This window comes from Melanotaenia boesemani, chromosome 8 (genome assembly GCF_017639745.1).
Source record: "Melanotaenia boesemani isolate fMelBoe1 chromosome 8, fMelBoe1.pri, whole genome shotgun sequence".
In the NCBI taxonomy this organism is placed as follows: domain Eukaryota; kingdom Metazoa; phylum Chordata; class Actinopteri; order Atheriniformes; family Melanotaeniidae; genus Melanotaenia; species Melanotaenia boesemani.
In genome coordinates this window covers 22,762,943-22,781,181 of record NC_055689.1, presented here as the reverse complement: position 1 = coordinate 22,781,181, position 18,239 = coordinate 22,762,943, and the positions used below count along the sequence as shown (strand labels likewise).

Here is an 18,239-nt window from a genome sequence, read left to right as displayed (position 1 = left end):
ATTCCTCACAGCACAAACTAAAAAGCCATACAGTTTCACCCTGCCAGTTGGGAGTGGTCCCTTGCAAATACTTCTGCTTTTAAAAAGGTTATGCAGTGGATAACAAGTGCATTCTAGCTGAGGAATTTGACCATAACCAGATGATATTATACTGTTTTAATACTGCATACGAGCCAGAAAATGTGGAAACTATGCAATGTAAGCTCTAACAGTTAATCTTTTTTCTTTTTTTTTTAAATTAATTTAATACATTTTAAAATGCTGGCAATGTCTTAAATACAGGAAATAAAACATCAGTTAATGAGAACTTTGTGCAGAGAACACTAAGGCTGAAAAATCCAAACAATGAGCAGAAAGATATTAAAATATTCCAACCATCTGAGATTGTATTCTGTAGTAGCAATGAGTACACACATTATCAACAAGTACTTACGAGGATTTGTTGCCCTTGGTCTGCTCCTGGATCAGCTCTCCCTTGGGGTTAACTGTGAAGATTCTGCAGAGTGGAACACCAACCTCCTTATAGGCAAAAACATCCTGAACAAAGACAATGATGAAAGGTTTAATGTAGCTGCTGAGCCAGAAATATAAAATTAATCACACTTCCAAACGAAGTTAGACATTTTTAAATATTACTCTATATATATATATATATATATATATATATATATATATATTTCTTCTATTATTAAATAGAAACAAAAAGAATGTTTATCTTCAACAAAATATAGGATTAAAATAGTTATTTATACAGGAAAAAAGCTACTGACATACCCTTTCAACCATCTGAGACACACCTGATTATGTAATGCTCAGAGAGTAGCCTCTCATATATAATGCACACTGGAGCAAACTGAAATTAATGCATTAATAACGACGTCAACCACAGACTTCCTGTTTCACCTAATGCATGTATGGCAATATTTCTTAAGTAAATGTTTTTTTTGGGGCAAGAGCAAGACTGCATGTGTTTGTACGTCTTCTTTTTTGTTTTGTTTTCTTTAGTGAGCGAGACAGAGTTTTTATGCTTGCTTCATGTGGGTGTTGGTGTTTATACAGCTGAAGAAGGGATGCTGTGCCCGACTTGAGCTCACTTCCACAGATGAAGTCACATGGGCTCACACTCCGCCAGTGACCTCAGCGTAGGTTCAGCCCAGTACTGATTTCACATGTTTGTGTCTGAGTTAACCTTATAATACACCCTTACTGCATCAGCTTCTGGAAAAAAAAACACAGCTATACTAACATCTAAAACAAAAAACAAGCTCTTAAATGTCTAGAAGTCTGACATCTTCAAACATGCATTAACTCACATTTGCTCTATTCCCAAAGGCGGCGTAGAATGGCTGCTTGTTATGCTGGAACAGATTCTTGATGTCTGTAAGGCATTCAATCTTGAAGATCTCTGGTTTCTTTTCTATGACCTCCCTGAAACAAAGAGGCAGTTTCATTAGGAGCCACACATGTTTGCATGACCTGACCATGAATCAAGTTACTGGTAATTTGTCCAAATGTATTACAACCCTCTATCTAACTTCAGGATGGTATGTTTCTTTTGCAATAAGATAAAAATCAAGACTCACCTAAATTATATATCTGCAGCTTAGTGAATAATCACACAACTCATGTTGTAGGTTGCTATAGTAACCATAATATATAGGATTCAAGGTCACAAAAGTTCCTCACTGCTGATGTGAATGATTCAAAACACAGCAAAACCGTGTTTAAGAAAATTATTCCTAGAATCACCATCGCTACACAGCTGGAAAGGAGACTATTTTTTTATGATTTCAATCATATTTGATAGTCGACCTACTATATGTATGAGAACATAACTTGCATTTCAATGCTTGTTATAAGTATATTTGAAGCAAAGCGGTGAATTGTTTAAACAATTAATGCATACTATAAACCATTTATTTGAATAACTATTAAACAGCTTCATATAATGCAAACATAATATCAGTTAGCCCCCTTGTTCACCAAGCTAAGTGATGCAACCATTACAGTTTCTGTTTTTGCGTGGGGTGTTTTTTCCCCCTTCAAGATTAAAAGAAATGAAAGATGAAAAAAAATCCTCCACTGCTCATTAGCAGACCTTTATCCAAATACAACAAGCTAATTAAAACAGTACAGCCACACAAAATGAAGACATTTCCTGTTCTTGAATATCTTTTCCCCCAAAGGGACAAGAAGGATGAAGAACAAAGACTGAGACAAAAAGATAAAGTTCTGAACATGCTGATCATAAGAGTATTTCCTCTGATGACATGGCTTCAAACATGCTTAATACCTATTTAATTAAAATTTAATCAGAATAAAGATTCTGAGACTGAAAATTCAAGGGTGATTATAATAAAAATGGCCGCGCAGGTAAAAATGATTTAATCAGGACTGAGGGATAAGAAGGATTTAACAAGCATAATCGACCTTCATGATAATGACAGTGACAGATGTTAGCACAGGTGATTGTACCTGTGGAATGCAGAGAAGAGGCTGCTGGGAGACAGCATGAGGGGTCCCCGTGGCAGGATGATGCCTCCATCGTTGACCCACTGCAGGTAACCTCTTGTCATGTCTGCCATGCCGATAGCCCGAGCTGAGCAGTATAAGAACTTGTAGCCGTTCCTGTCGATGGGAGAGGCAGTGCTCATCAGTGATTGTTTCGATATCCATTTTCATGATGAACATAACGGCAACATCTCACTCAGTCAGTTTAATTAGATTAGTTATTGGTTGTAATCAAAATGTGCAGAAGATCTTTACAACTCAGAGGCAGTCTTAATGAGGGAAGGTGTAGTTATCGCAATTACCAATTCTCTTTATAGCGTACCTCCTCCTACTTGCATTTAATTTGCCTTCTTTGTGTGACTAAAGTACCAAAAACGGTGCAAAAGTTTAAATGCTAGAGAAAATCCAGTTAATTATGCTTTTAGTTTTGCAATGATTCCTTTAAACCTGCTGAGTCATCCACCTCAGAGCACTCCACGCAAAAAAAAAGGAAGGAAATGTTAACTCCAGGGAAAGCCAATTGGGAATCAAACACTGGCACTCGTAAGCAGCACTGACACTCATTCTTCCTCTGTGGTTTGTGCACTTACTCAGCAACAGAGTGGTACAGCTTTGCAATGCCCTGGTGGGTCCAGTCTTTCCCCAACTGTGGAAGGATCTGTCCAAAGACATCTGACCTAAAACAAAAAATGATTATTGATATAATGGGAAGAATCTGCTTGGCACATCATTAAGAAATCTAAACTGTAGTAGATGGTAAGTGACAGACAGCCAAAGAATGTATGAGAAAGAAAATAAAGCAGACTTGTGGTACAGACTGTTCAGAAGAGGTTTAAAAAAACAAAAGCACCATAACTTCTTTATAATTTTATCATTAATATAGAAGATTATAGGCTATTCTCTGCTAATGAAGATCACCGGCCCATAGGGGAGTCACTGTCTGACACTCGGCTTATGATAGCGTGTGCTTACAGACTAAAATGTAAATGGGCTCATTATAATCCCTGTGCTCTTCACCCTGTTATTCAAAGAGAGACATGTCACAGGTTGGCCTGAAGGGTCACTGAGATAATAAGCTGCAGTCTATCTGGACCTGCTTGATGCCCACTCTGAACCTCAGAGTGGGCATCAGAACAGCTGCAGATATCAGTTTTGTTTCAAAAGACTGTAACTAGCTTTAAGATAATTTAGTAGTGTTTACATAAAGCTAAAAGGATTACGCCCGTCATATCTCCAATTAAAGAGAGAACTGCGTGTGTCGATGGGAAAACTCATTTTACTTTTTAAAAAAATTTTATTAGATCTTTCAAATATGTTGCAATAATGTAGGCTTGTGTTTATTTACCTGTTAGCTTCTAATACAAGTAATCACACGGGTCATCAAATAAGGAGCTGTTCTTCAAAGAAACTAGAGTTAGATCAATAAACGGCCAAAGCAATTAGTCGGGCTGTTAAACTGTCATTTTGGACTTTAAAAGACACGTCTATATACAAGCAACCTCGAGCATAATCTTTTTTCATTTACTGTTTTTAGACTAAGTGCTCTGCAGCTAGAGTGCAGAAGATTTACTAAAATAAAAAGATAATGGAGATGAACAATTCTTTGTATGTTTTTTAGGTGCTATTCAGTTTTTTAACCTCCTATATGCATGCTCTGTCTAGAGCAGGGGTGCCCAAATCCAGTCCTCGAGAGCCGCTGTCCTGCAGATTTTCCAGCGTTTCGTGCTTCAACACACCTGACTCAAATGAAATAGATCCAACACCCTATTAAGTTTTGCACAATGACTCATCTCTTTGAGTCAGGTGGTTTTGGAGCAGGGACACATCAAAAACCTGCAGGATTGTGGCCCTTGAGGACCGGATTTGGGCACCCCTGGTCTAGAGCCATTTTGCTCTACAACTACTTAAAATGCTGTGCAACAGACGATTTCTTGACAATGCAATAGTTGCTTCCATTTCTGTATAATGGCTGTTTATATAGCAATATCTAACATGTTCCTGTTAATTTAATATTAGATCTACATTACATAGCCAAAGTGAAAGAGGCTCTTTCAAGTGACTGGTATGAATAACAGCTAATAATATTAAGTAATCTGAGCATGAAACTGAGGGAAAGGATCCAATTAGCTTGCACTCACAGTAGAAACTCCTAATAATGTGAAAGGCGTCAACAAGGTTTTCTTTGATGTGCAGGACTGTTGGCAATCGGGACATTTTCATCAACTTTCATTTAGAATTGATGCACTAACACATTTTGGCTCTTTTATACTGTGTATTATATTTCAACACAAATGTATAAACTGCCACAGTGATTAGATGCAATTACAGGGTTTATAAATCTATCTTTCCTTGGAAACACATACTTGGTAATGGTGCCATCGATGTCAGAGATGATGACTTTGTCATCCCAGTTCCACAGGTAGATGGTTCCCTCACAGCGGCATGTACCCTGATACTGGGTGGTGATGCTGAATGTCACATCATTAGGCCCCTCCTTGAGTTTTAAACTGACCTACGAACACAGAGGAAAACCATAAAGGCATCAAGAGAAACAGTTCATTTTATTCACTCCAAGGGAGTCCAACACAGAATAGTTTGTTACACTGTACGATAAACATACAGGTCTTTATTGCCCCCTACTGACAGATGGAGGAGTAAAAACTAAACATTTCATAGCTAGCCAGCAGAGGGCACTCTGAACCACCAAATGAAAAAGCTAAAATTTCAGTAACTACAAGATAAATAATCAAAATTAGTAAGCAGCTATTGTTTTAGGGTAAAACAAGAGGAAATAAAGAAAAGTGAAAGAATACACTCACTATCTGACCAGAAGAAAGACGCAGTGACTTCCTGTAAGCGTGTGGGCTGGAGTGGTGCTGACCATCTCCTGTCTGCAGCCTCTCTTGACAAGACACAGCACTCACTTCCTTGGCTTCTTCATCACTGGATGTGTCTCCTACTTTAGGCCTACAGAGAAACCACAATTGCTGATTTATATTCAATGTAAAAACACCAAGTAAAAACAAATATACACTAACCATGTAGTGGTTGTAAATCCTTATTACTTAAAAAAAAAACATTATTTGCTATATCCATTCTATGTCTAAATTTTATAATTTACTTTTCTAAATTGCTGAGTCATTTAATGGTACACAGGAGAAAGCACTCTGCATGACATACTGTAAGGTCAACTTCTCCTGAGACAAGGAGGGTCCTTCGTCTGCCAACTGAGCCTCCTCCTTGGTTTCAAGCTTAGTCTCTGACTGGGGGAGTGAAAGAAGAAATCACTGATTATTAAAACAGTCAAGAAATTAGATCTAAAGTTGCAAGCCTGAACATAAAAATGCAGATAGCAAACTGAAACTGGCAGCAGATTGTTATGCAGTTCTGGTTTTGTTTTCAATTCTTATAAAATACACACACCTGCTTGATTGTGCTATCTGCCCTCTTTCGCCAGAACCACCAGCGGCCTGACTTCTTTGGCATTTTCTCTTTCACCCAGGCCTCCTCTGTAGCCTAGAGTAAACAAAAAGATAAAGTCATTAAATGAAGAACTTATTGCTAATTTACAATTAACAAAGGGGAAATAAAAAAAACTAAATTACCTTTGGTAAATTTTTCTGAAATGCTTGGAGACTTAGAATCAACGGTGCAGCTAATGCCCAGTTGTAATACCTGAGAACATAAATGCTGGTTAAGATGCAATAATGGCCCCTTACAATCTCCCATTCTACATTAAATAATGAGGCTTACAAACCTATTTCCTATCTTTACTACCAGGTTGGGGTTATCTATAATTGCTGGATTTTCAGCAAATTCATGATACGTGATGATATGCTCCATGAATCTTTCTGCAAGCACAGACAGGAGAGGAGGACTAATTAAAGACAGCAGATGGAAAAGTTCAGTGGTTGTAAACCGTAACATCTTATTACATAGATAAGTCAAGACACTTCTGCAGTCACAGCAGCAGAGGGCTTCAATGACACTTCCACAGGAGTATATCTAATACACTGACACAAATAATTGTTTTTGTATCACGGAGCCTCCTCAATCAGGAAGGCTTCTTATGAGACCAACACAGTAAGGCAGCTTTATACTGTTTTTTTTTGTCATTTTAAGTACCTTTCGATATTTCAGCATTTTCTGTGAGACCTCCACACAGAGAAAGGGTGACATCAGGCAGGTCGCTTGCTGAATCAGAAAGACATTCTGTCCCGCTGTCTGCAGCCGCACTACCCACCGACTGAGGAGACTGTGAACCAGAGTGCATCTCCGAGTCCATCCAATGCTTAGTTGCTGCCTCCGACTCACTTGTGGAATAAAGGTAAAGAAAGAAAAACTGATAATGGTCTTCGGTGTCATTTTAGAAAAGGGGTATTAATAACATGTGTTCGGTTAAAATATAGCACATTTTTCATTAAAAGAGGTCAAGCAATTAGGTGTCTCTTGCGTAAGCAAACCTCTTAGGAAAATATCTTGCAGCCACATCTGGTTCAAGTACATTCAAGTCATCTAGGTAGATATCTTCAGGACCCTGATGCTGACTCCTTTTTGGGACTCCTGCATCCAACAATAGAATTATCCATTACTTTATGTGCAACTAGTGCAAAACACATTGACAAGCAACTTCATGTACCTTTCTTCTTTGAAGGTGAATCACTCTGCTGGCTGTTTGCAGGAGTAGATGTTGTCACACTGGATGGCAGGACATCAAGGGGCTCGGTGGGGCTTACGGGACTTGCAACAGAGGTTGTGGTGCCAATATGTGGTAGTTGATGATCAGGTGCTACAGTGGGGAGAGGGGTGCGTGGCTCTGGCTTGACTATGGTACATACTGAGGGGCTACTATCTTCTGTTTCAGTCTCAGCTTCATTTTCCATGGCCTCTGAGCTGAGGATGACACGGAAGTGGGTGCTCTCTGACGGGGTGATGATCACTGTTTTTAGTGGTTCTGGTTTCTCTTTCTTTGTGACCTGGATAGTAAATAGGAGAGGTTACTATAAAGATAACCATCCAGAAATCTGCTTTAAATTTTACAGGAACAAAGTGCTTACCCTGGTCGTTTCTGGAAACTCTCCCCAGGTCCACTGCATGTGGGACTCAGCTCTGAGTAAACTCTCTGAGGGCCTCATCACCAGTTCTGAATCACTCTTTGGGGAAAAGGCCTGAGACAAGCCATGACTAACAGGTAGATATATAGATAGAGATGTGCAAACAATCAGTAAGATATGGGATTTTTTTTGTTACATCACTGTTGAAGGCCCTTTGAGCATCTTCACACATACCCATCACTTGCTCGCCATTCACCATCAGACAGTGGGTAGCCATCGTGGTTATGTCTGGCTGCAGGTAATTTGGGGTCGATGTCACGTATTGTGGTAATTGAAGGTGACCTATAACAAGGGTGATAAATGTATTGATGGTTGATTCACCTCTAATAAACAAATACTTGCTACATCAACAAGCCTTAAACCTGAACCCACCTTGAGACATGTGTCCCAGCATCCTCGTCAGAGCTCAGGTCCATCTCAAAGATCTCATCATTCTGAGCAGTGTTGGACATAGCAGCAGTTGTAGCAGCAGCAGCAGCAGCATTACCAGTAGTGACTGACATTGGTGGGGTCAGCTCCTCTCTACGAGGGTCTCCTTTGTGCTTCTTTCTCCGTCTTTTTTTCTTTTTTGTAGCTGTAGTGCTGGGAGCAGGAGGCTCTGGAGGGTCCTCTGGGTCAACAAGGTCATCTTCAAGATCTTTTGGTACCCTTTGCTCTACCTCTGAGATCCAGAACAGATGACTCTCGGTGGGAATTGGGGAGGTGGCCAGGTGGGCAGGGACAATCTGCTACAGTAAGAATGCAGAGAAATGAACCTTGAGCAGGGTTTCTTCCAGGATTTTTTGAAACTGTGGGTGAGGGCTTTGCAAATTTTTGCGTCTTACAGTTTAGTTTTACTAATTAAGTACGTCTGATTCGAAAGAGCTCTGGGGTCTGCTGTACAGAAAGTCGTCCACAGCTTCCCTGCTGCTTTTTCCTGCCAGACTGTCCTGCTCTGCCACCACTTTTCTCACCCTAGTTTGTTTGTTTCTTTTTATTTTATTTAATGAACAGTTGATCAAGGTGCTAAAAAAAAGTACAAAAATATACATATAACATTTTGTAGACACGGACATGCACAACCCCGCTCTGTCATGGATGAAGTTTCACGTTAAATACGAAAAAACCTTGTCAATTCACTGCACATAAAGATACAGACCCCCCCCCCCCCCCCCCCCCCCCCCCCCCCCGCAGTGATCCCCGCCCCATTGCAGACGAAAATTCTTGTGGAGCATAAACTGACCTGAACAAAACAAACTTTTATTCTTGGTCTTGAAATCTTAAGAAGTTCTTACTTCTCGTGGACTAACTTTACTCCGCTCTATCACCTCCTTGCCGCCACTTGAGCGAGCCGCAGTAGAACCGGACAGGAAATTGAGACTTGTTCATTTTTCAAAATTAAGTGTTTTGCAGGGCAGTGCCTCATTTCCTGAGTGCAATTTCACTCTCTTATTATAGTCCATAAATGTGCGTAAATATAGACTTTATGTTTATATGGATCCATTCATACAATATAATTTTAAATTTGTAACATCTGAAAAAAAGTCATAATTCAGAAGGTATTACTTAATCTGTGTGTGATATGCTTACATTTTGCTGTTCAGCCTCTTGGACAAAAAAGGCCTCTCCATTGTCACCAAGCTTCATATGTAGGTCTACGGGCTCTCCATTCACTTCTATGTCGATCTGTAAAGAAAATGGCAGAGGATACTGACTGGCATCACTGAGCTAACATAAAACCTAAGGATATAAACAAGATTTGTTTAGCTTGTTATACCAGTGTGGGTTTGTGGAAGCGATAGATGGGCTACATGTAGCATAAGTCAAGAGTAACACACCAGTTATCTGAAGGTTGCCAACTTGAAGGCAGATACTAGCATTTTCTTCTTCTCACTGTGATTACTGTTTTTTTAAATGATCCAAAAGCTAAAACATGTTATGTTTTTGTGTTTAGCACCATTTATGAGATGCGTGAATGTGTGTGCAGTACGAGTCATCACAGTTTATTCTTTCAGTGGATAGGTCTGCTGCAGAGATCTATTTGTGCTTCAAAATAAAAAAGAAAAAGGGGCAGATGTCTCTGTAGGTGGTCTTCATGCAACCTACCCAATCAGAATTCAATGACAGTACTGGTATTTTCTGTACCATTATTCCATTGGCCAAGCATAGTTTTAGTATAATCCCTGTTTGGGTTGGTTAGAGCTAACAACTGTATAGTTACTGCTGTCCCTGAGAGTAATGACAAAAATTGTAAATCCATTTTTTAAAGGCAGAAAATCATGAGGACACTGAAAATACAGCTTGCAAAAACAATCTGCCCCCCTATCATTTTTCCATATAAAACATTATTTGCCTTATATTTTGACAGACAACACTGCAGGCTTGTACAGCCTCATCTTTTGCCTGAGGGTTTCTAAATCCTAATAAGCGTATGGGTCTTCAGGGCTTTCATTCTGTGGGCCCTGCCAGAAGAACAAGGTCATTCAAGCTGGCCAGGCAAACCTCAGTGGACAGCAGCCCATTCAGAAACTTGACACCGCCAAAAAAAAAAAAAAAAACCACAAACAAAAAACAGGTCACGTCTGGCAGAGATTAGAGGAACAGACTTTGACTCACAACTACACGGTTATCTGAAACCAAATCAATATCAATTTGCAACAGGTGGCCACCAGAATAATCTGCTCGTTTTACTCGTATGTGATTTATTTTGCTCTATCTTTCTGTTTGCTGGTGTGCTTTACTGCAGGAGTGGTTTTTAGCAATGTCGATATAAAATTTCATCCCCTCAGGGTTGCTGTGGGGAATTCTTGCAGTTATGGCTAAGAATGTCAAACCCCAGTTAAAAATGACAGAATAAAGGAGGGTACTCCTATTCCATTCAGTCGGTGCCAAGTTGCATTAATTTAAGTGGCTGAGTTATGGATTTGCCAACATATTATGGCACACAATATATACCTATAGATCCTTAAAATGAAGGCATACAACTTTGACTGCTTTTGTCTATTTGACTTTCTTATTTACCCACTGTAAAAATAAAAATAATAGTAATAATAAAATAATAACTACTTATGCAAAGCTGTGTTTAATTATTCCAAATATTTTCTCAGATCCAAACTGCAAAATGCAGTTAAAAAGATGGATGAACAGAACCAAGCGTCGTTACAGATTGGATAAGTGAAACTGGGGACACATGTATAACTGTTTGTTACACAACAGCCCTTTTTTGAGGCCTTGTTCATGTTTCTTCCTCCTCCCACGCATTCAAGTTGTAGAGCTGTTGCCATAGAAACCACTCATTCATTCCTACTCTCCAAGGCCATCAGCATTCTGGAAAGATGGTGAGACCGTGCCAGTTCACCACAAATCATTATCCACTCTGGTCCACGAGGAAGTGAAAAAGCTTTCCTCAAGACAGGGCACTATATAACTGTTATAAGAATAGATGTCAAGAATAAGTCATCATTCATGTTGGTGTTCTGCAGAAACTCACTTTAGACAGTGTTTGTCATTAATATCACAATGTTGTGAATCTAACTGTACCCAGTTAATCTCATGTAAAATGAAAAAAATCTCTTACAGGACTTTAATTAGGTATATATATTTATGCATAGCATGCTTAAAAAAATAGGCTCTCCAAAGCAGGTTTAACCTGCTAACCCCACCCATCAATTAGGCTGCTACAAAAACAGTTTCTGCTACAAAAACACTGTTTCCTCAAGTAAGGAGTGCTAAAAATAACATAACTGTTCTTCAGCCATTACTAATTGGATCACACCACAAGGCAATAATATATATAGTAACAGTTATAATTATTGAGGGAGAAAAATCCAGCATAATCTAACTATGTTCACCAAACAAAAGAAAATTATTGAGAGTCATAGTCTCTGTGATCTCTATGCTCAATATTTATAATTATCCACACTGGAACTGTGACATCACATGCTGTCTGAGCTAAGTGTGGGGAGATTTTGCTATATACGGAACAATAATGACAGTGCCTTGGGTGATGTCAATTTAATACATATTTTCCATGCAGACATTATTTTGAAAGATGTTGTTTAGGCAAATAAGGGGGATTTTTTTAGGTTGCATTCTAGTGACCTAAAATATAGCCAACTATGGCAGACCCACAATGGGGACTTCTTGAGGAAGGAAAGAAAAAAAAAGATCACAAGCAAGCCAGACATTATCTTTTTATATCACATGATCCATTTTTATGTCAAACAACCACAACATCACTCACAATACCAAAGTCAAAGGTTCATTCTAGCTGTTTTTTAGAGGGGCTGCAGGTGAGAATACACATGTCTACATAAGATGTACCAGAACCTGTGCAAACTTTGCTGAGCCAGCTCTCTGTCCAAATGTGAATAGAGCAAGTAATTTTCAGGGTAATTCCCTGCTAGAACAGCGCACATGCGTGCAGCTTACGCATAAATTGAAGATTTAATCAAATGTATGGAGAATTAAAATCATCTTAAAAACAGTCACCACTACAAATCAGTAGGTAACCTTAATTCCAATCTCTGCACAGCAAATAGAACAGATTTTCAAAGTGTACTTTGGATGCGTTGTGTTACTCCTCCTTTGTGCTATGTGCAGTATTTTGAACAGCAAAAACAGATAACACACAGAAAACCTCAAGCTTTACCGAAGTAGGTTGCAGAAATGTATATGGCCGATGGAGTATTCCATGTCTCCGGGCATGGAAAGAAAGTTATCCATAAGTGACACTGATTAATCAAACTATATAACACATAAATAAAATCTTTTATCCCTGAATTGTGCTAACTAAAGAACAGTTTTGAATGTGTAAGTAGACATGACATGACCTCATAATAAATTGTAAAAAGAAAACGTTATTGGGGTGGTAGGTCTATAAATTTAAATTTTTAACCATTTTTAAGAAAATTAATCATTAATGACTTAATAAATCCTTAATAACAGCTTTAATAAGTTATGGGGATCTCCTCTTGCACTTGTAAAAAAAAAAAAAAAACTAAATTGACTGTGATGATTTTGTGTTTGGTTTCGCAACTAAACCAGTGTTATCAATACCAATAAAAGCTAATCGAGAACTCACCACTTTCTCCTTGGAGCGCAGTACACCCAGCTTGCCAAACCGAACGTGGAATGGTGAGCACTGGTAGGTGCCATCTCTCTGACGGACAACCACGACATCAATACAGCCCGACAACGTGGCCTGATTGATGCCTTTATACAGTTCTTTGACAGTCACCAAAACCTGACCTGCCAGCTGACCCACGTAGTTCATGGTGTCTGTCTGGAGAGAGAAATGAAATAGTTAGTGGATAAGCTCATAAAAAAAAGAAAGAAAAAAAAAGACAATTTTGTAGCTTCTGCAGCTCAAAACTAGCTGACTTTTTTTCTGATTGATTTTCCTCCATTTCTTGCAGTTGTATTTGTTTTAAGACAGTTTTGAGACAGTCAGGTTATCTTATTTGTCTTTTGCTTTCATCCTTTAGTTCTCTTACTGGCTGCCTGCCTCGCAGTATTCGTTATCTCCTGACCTGCATACAGGCTGCCAGAGTGCCACTGTCATCCTATCACTGTCTATTGTCCCATATGAGCAATATCAAAGAGGGGAGCAAATGGCTGGGCCTAAACAATGAGGCAACCTCATACATAAATCCCACTGCCCAGCTGCAATGAAAGCAGCTGGTGTCCTGTTTACATTTATAACTATCTGCTAACTACATCAAATAGATTACTAAAGCCATGTTTCTCTGGCTAAAACTACACAGGCAACTGAGGATTAATGCTGCAGAATTTCTCAAAACAATTATAGTCACTTGTGAACATTTTCTCAAGCTGTACATTTCTTCACAAGCAATTTGTTAAGTCCACTGAATAAAGAAAATAACATAAGCCACAACTAGTTACATTTGCATAATTAAACTAACATACCTGCCTCTTGGTAGCCTAAACTAGATTATGTGATGTAATTTTTGCACAGAGAAAGAGTGCACATGTGCATTAAGTGAAAAGAATTCATATACACTACCGTTCAAAAGTTTGGGGTCACTTTGCCATGGGATTCAATAGAGAAGTGCCCCAAACTTTTGAACGGTAGTGTAAGTTTGCAGAGGCAAGTGTTCTCTTTGGTTAGGCTAATAAACACTATGTCCTCCTGTCTTCATTGTTTATGTAACCTGAATGTTCCTATCTCACACTGACCTTTTGTTCTGAATCTCACCATGAAAGCACTATTTGGGGGGGGGGGGGGGTTCAGAGGGGTGGGTAGTAAGGGTACAGAATAGAACCATTTGTGCAAGGATGGCATCATGGAATATGGAAAAACTGGACAGATGTTCAGATATCAAGGAACTCAACAGTAATCAGACTGTTAGCTGTAGAAAGCTTTACGCAGTTTGTTGTGAGGAATGAGTACCTATCAATATAGTATAAGAACTTCACCCCACATGTTTTTTGGCTTTTAAAAATAACAAATCTCAGCACAAAAGAAGAAGCAGAAAAGCTTATCTAGCATTTGGAAAATATCACATAGCCAATTAAAAATGTTTTTTTTTCCATCAGTTTTATGGTCCATTTGAAAGTAATGGCTGTATTCCCCTTCCAGAGATGGCCCCACTGGTCCAATATCCCAGTGAAGATGGTATGTTGGTGTTCAGTTAAACTGTCTTGACCTCTGGGATGGCAAAGGCTTTCTTTGGCACTGATTACTACATAACCAACATGAACAGTTATTGATAGATTAAAATATTTCTAACACACTCTCTAGAGGAAACTTACTGGTCAAATCTTAGAAACTACTCAAAACTAATTTTTAATGTAACCCTCCTCAATGTCATAGCAAAAACACACCAAGTGCTAATCTCTGCCCACCTGAACTGTTAGTGTTAACACAAAGTGGAGAGCAACAATGGAAGGTCCAAGTATCAGGCCATAAAGCAATCAGGAAATCTCAACATTATAAACAAATCAAACCATTTTCAAGCCACTGTCCTTTCCTCCCAATCGAGTCTGATGACCTAATCAGAACACAACCTGCATCCCATTTTTACAGAATAACTGAGTCTGAAAAGAAATGTTTAGTGTACCCCAAAAACTGACATCATATATCTGATTCACTGTGGTTAGATGTCAATCAACTTGAATTAGCAGCAACAATAAGCCAAACAACTAACCAATACAAAACATCATTAGGCCCGCCACACTTACAGATCAAGCAATGACCAACTATGAACCAATTAGTTCTGACTCACCAGGGACCAGGATGACCTCAAAGGAGAGGTCTCATCCTGCTCACTGTTGTCTGTATTGTCCTCTGTGTTTCCAAGGAGCTCCCAATCCCCCCAGGATCTCTGTCTCTTCATCACTTTATCCACTTCAGGACACACCACTGGGACCAATGATTTCTGTCCTCCGATTGCAATGATATTGTCCCTCTGCCATCCTGAATTCAAACTAGAATTCGGGCCCACCTAATCACCTTAGAATAACCCTCCCAGAGGTAAATACAGATACGCTATCTGGAACAACTGGCGATTGTGCAATGCTGTCATAAACTTTGCCATCCTTCCTCTGAGCTATTCTTTGCAGAATGTGTACTTCTACTCATCTAGTCAGCTGACAGAGTACAAGGATGTTAACCAATGGGATGACATCTTTAAGGTGGCGGTGGATTGCTGATAAGGGACTGCCATTTCCTGTGAACGGCTATGCAATGTTTTTTCCTGATAAGAGTAGAAGCTCTGGGAAGAAAAGCCAAGCACTACTAAGCACAAAGTTCTTGTACCATCGGTCACATGTACATTACAATCTTTGCTGCGTGTGCTTGTTATGGTGCATTGCTTATCATAAGGGGGTGGAGGGAGTGGAAAGTTATTGACACTGGGCTACTGAAATTAACCTATGGAACATTCACTGTACGAGATAAACATGTTTTTGTTGTTCATTATAGTTCATTGACATCCCAAATAAATGATAGCAAAACACAGAAGTCTTTAAATAGCAAAACCATCATAACAATTGGGATTTTTGAACAGCTAAGATCAATACAAGTTGCTTAATTACACTTGCATCAATTAAAAATCACCTCACTAAACAGACTTTTGACTAAGTGGTTCTGCAATAATGACAAAAAGTTTCTTCATCATTGAGATGTTCCCTTTGATCTGGCCTCCTGTGGTCTCCTGGTTAGTTTAGCTCCTAAGTAAAGTAAGACTAAAATAATGCAAGAGGCTCTCACAGAAAGGGCCTCAGCCTGGCTGTCTCATCTGCTTAGTCTTTTGTAAACACAACCAAAGACAACATGCTAGCTGGCAGAGCTGAAAGTTGTGGATTTTTCTTTTCTCTTTGCTGGGACCTGTTCTGACTGTAACAAGAGCCATGGACATATTTGAAGCACAGCACCTACACAATGTACAGAGTTTAACAAAAAAATAACACATTTATAAAAGTTGAAAAATTGAAAAAGTATAGATTTTAGGATTATTATCATGTTTACTCTTCCTACATAACTTTAGTTTGTATCTGGAATCACTCAATGTATATTTGCTTTCCCTTGGAAAGAACCAGTGCTGCGAGTGAGCTGACAAACCAGTCCATGCAAGGTTCAGATTGCACTACTTTAAGCATTAGGTTACTGCAACTGAAACCGGTTAACTCATATAGGTAACACACCATAGCAAGAACCTCAGAGAAACAGTGCTGGCTTTTTTTTCTTTCTCCCCTTCTTCTTTATTTTCTTTAATAAAGAAAAGTATAAATTTTTTTATCGGAAAGACACTTTAATCCCCTATTTTTCATCATTCCCCAAAATTCCTGGCTGCTGTACATATGGTGATTCACGGATATGGTCAAAGCTCTCACATTAGCTTTGACATTTAAAACTGAGGCCTCACTCTTTGAGAAAGAACCCAACTTAAATTATATAAGGTGTTAATATTGTTCCTTAAAGGCGAGATATACATGCCTTTTTGTCAGAGGTTAAAGCAAGTCTTCCCTTTTGTTTGAATTTGTTTATCAAGTTTTAGCTAAAAGCACAAATACTGATTATTATGTCTATAAAACCACTAACTTCACCCCTGGATTACACTGCAATTTTAGTGTTTGTAGCTTTAAATTCGACTGAGCACACCCCAATCAGGAATAGTTTAAAAAGAGACAGAGAGGGTCAACCAGTGAGAGCAATACAGATTGCAATGCTGCCATTTATTATTTAAGGCGCTGCATGTATTCATAAAGACGTGCCTGCCAACCAAGCCCAGTGCTTATCCACTATTATTCTAAAAGTTTTATTAAGTGACACAAAAAAGTGACTTGATGTTATTTTCTCACATTTGCTGGGTCTCTAAACTCACTGGTGACAGTGGATTTTATGTCATGTCTGAATAAACTTTTGCCAGGTGGTTGCACCTATTTCTTATAATTATCCTTTGGTTATAGCATAAACGTGCTTATTCATTCATTTCAAAATCCTCATAACAGTTTCAATAAGAGATGAATTTCTGCCAGTGGGTGTATTAACGAGCCAAATTGCATCAAATTGATCCGGAAAATTACTAAAAATGTTTGTAAAGTAAAAATTAGGCTCAGCTAGACATTATATTTTTACAGAAATGTTTTTATCAACGCTATTTTTTCAAATGTATGAGAGTCTAGATGATATTTAGTACCACCCACCGGCAGGTGTTTCGTTTTGAGAGGTATCACTGCTTTCATGCTACCACGTCGTCGATAACTTACTACAAAACGTACATTTAGCTCCAAACATTTTTATATTTAATCTACAACTGTAGTTGTTTTAGCTAGAAATAATATTCAAAATAAACCAAACCCGAACACTGTTTTGACTTTAATGTCGCCAGTTCGCAGGCAATGTAAAAACAAAAGCGAGACCATTTTTAAAACAAAACCAAACCCAACTTGTGATTAAATTCAACCTGCAGTGTTTGCCAGTAGTATACATTTGGCCCATATTAAACGAATAAAAAAGAAAAAGTGGACCGAGAAAAAAAATGAATGGAGGCTCGGCTAGCTGCCAGCTAGCTTCACTGTTATCGTTTAGTTTGGCTTACAATACCATTGAGCGCAAACGGAGCAATCTTAACAAGCTACAGTCACTCGTTCAGTGTCTGGTTTCGATTAAGAGTTTATGTATTTATTTAATAATGCAATGAATAAATGTCCTATCCAGTCATTCTGTATCTGGGTTGAAATAATCCTCTGTAGCTAAAAAGAAATGTTAGCCTATCGCTAGCTAACATTAGCTGATGGTACATTCGGAAACATACATTAACAGTCAGCTGCGAACGTATAAAATGTGTTGAAGACATTATTCAAAGTCATTACCTTACGATTACTTCAGCGGGGTGCTGCCGATTAAGGACGTTGAACAGCCTTCAGTGAGACCCCATATTTATGCCCATGAAACTCCTCAAGCCTCCTGACGTGTCCCCTGCCTGGACCACCGTGACCGACTGGTGTGTGTATGACTGGCTCCAGCGACTTAGTGAAGTTGGTGGGACGGAGAGCCGCACAGCGGTGGCGCACTCTCACATCTGGTGGGGCCGTTGAGTTTTGTCAAAGGTCCAATTATTCAAATATTCAATTGTATGTGGAAATAATGCACAGATAATGGTACTTAGA

The 18,239-nt window shown here is 38.8% G+C and overlaps 1 protein-coding gene across 2 annotated transcripts in view; it reads right to left on the bottom strand.

Moving 5' to 3' along the window:
• The window catches only part of lpin2 (lipin 2), a 21,559-nt gene extending 3,320 nt beyond the window's left edge, over positions 1-18,239 (bottom strand). Inside the window, exons 1-19 of one of the 2 annotated variants that reach the window (XM_041993099.1) lie at positions 17,943-18,239; positions 12,688-12,888; positions 9,195-9,290; positions 7,998-8,353; positions 7,800-7,907; positions 7,569-7,695; positions 7,151-7,487; positions 6,975-7,074; positions 6,637-6,824; positions 6,269-6,362; positions 6,117-6,186; positions 5,935-6,027; positions 5,692-5,774; positions 5,331-5,478; positions 4,875-5,023; positions 3,102-3,188; positions 2,476-2,628; positions 1,314-1,428; positions 434-537 (exon numbers count right to left, since the gene is read on the bottom strand). In XM_041993099.1, coding sequence (XP_041849033.1) covers positions 434-537; positions 1,314-1,428; positions 2,476-2,628; positions 3,102-3,188; positions 4,875-5,023; positions 5,331-5,478; positions 5,692-5,774; positions 5,935-6,027; positions 6,117-6,186; positions 6,269-6,362; positions 6,637-6,824; positions 6,975-7,074; positions 7,151-7,487; positions 7,569-7,695; positions 7,800-7,907; positions 7,998-8,353; positions 9,195-9,290; positions 12,688-12,879 — 2,600 coding nt within the window. In that variant the 5' untranslated portion in view covers positions 12,880-12,888; positions 17,943-18,239. Of the gene's footprint in view, positions 1-433; positions 538-1,313; positions 1,429-2,475; positions 2,629-3,101; positions 3,189-4,874; positions 5,024-5,330; positions 5,479-5,691; positions 5,775-5,934; positions 6,028-6,116; positions 6,187-6,268; positions 6,363-6,636; positions 6,825-6,974; positions 7,075-7,150; positions 7,488-7,568; positions 7,696-7,799; positions 7,908-7,997; positions 8,354-9,194; positions 9,291-12,687; positions 12,889-14,851; positions 15,171-17,942 lie in introns of those variants that run through there. The other variant, XM_041993098.1, reaches the window with a different exon arrangement.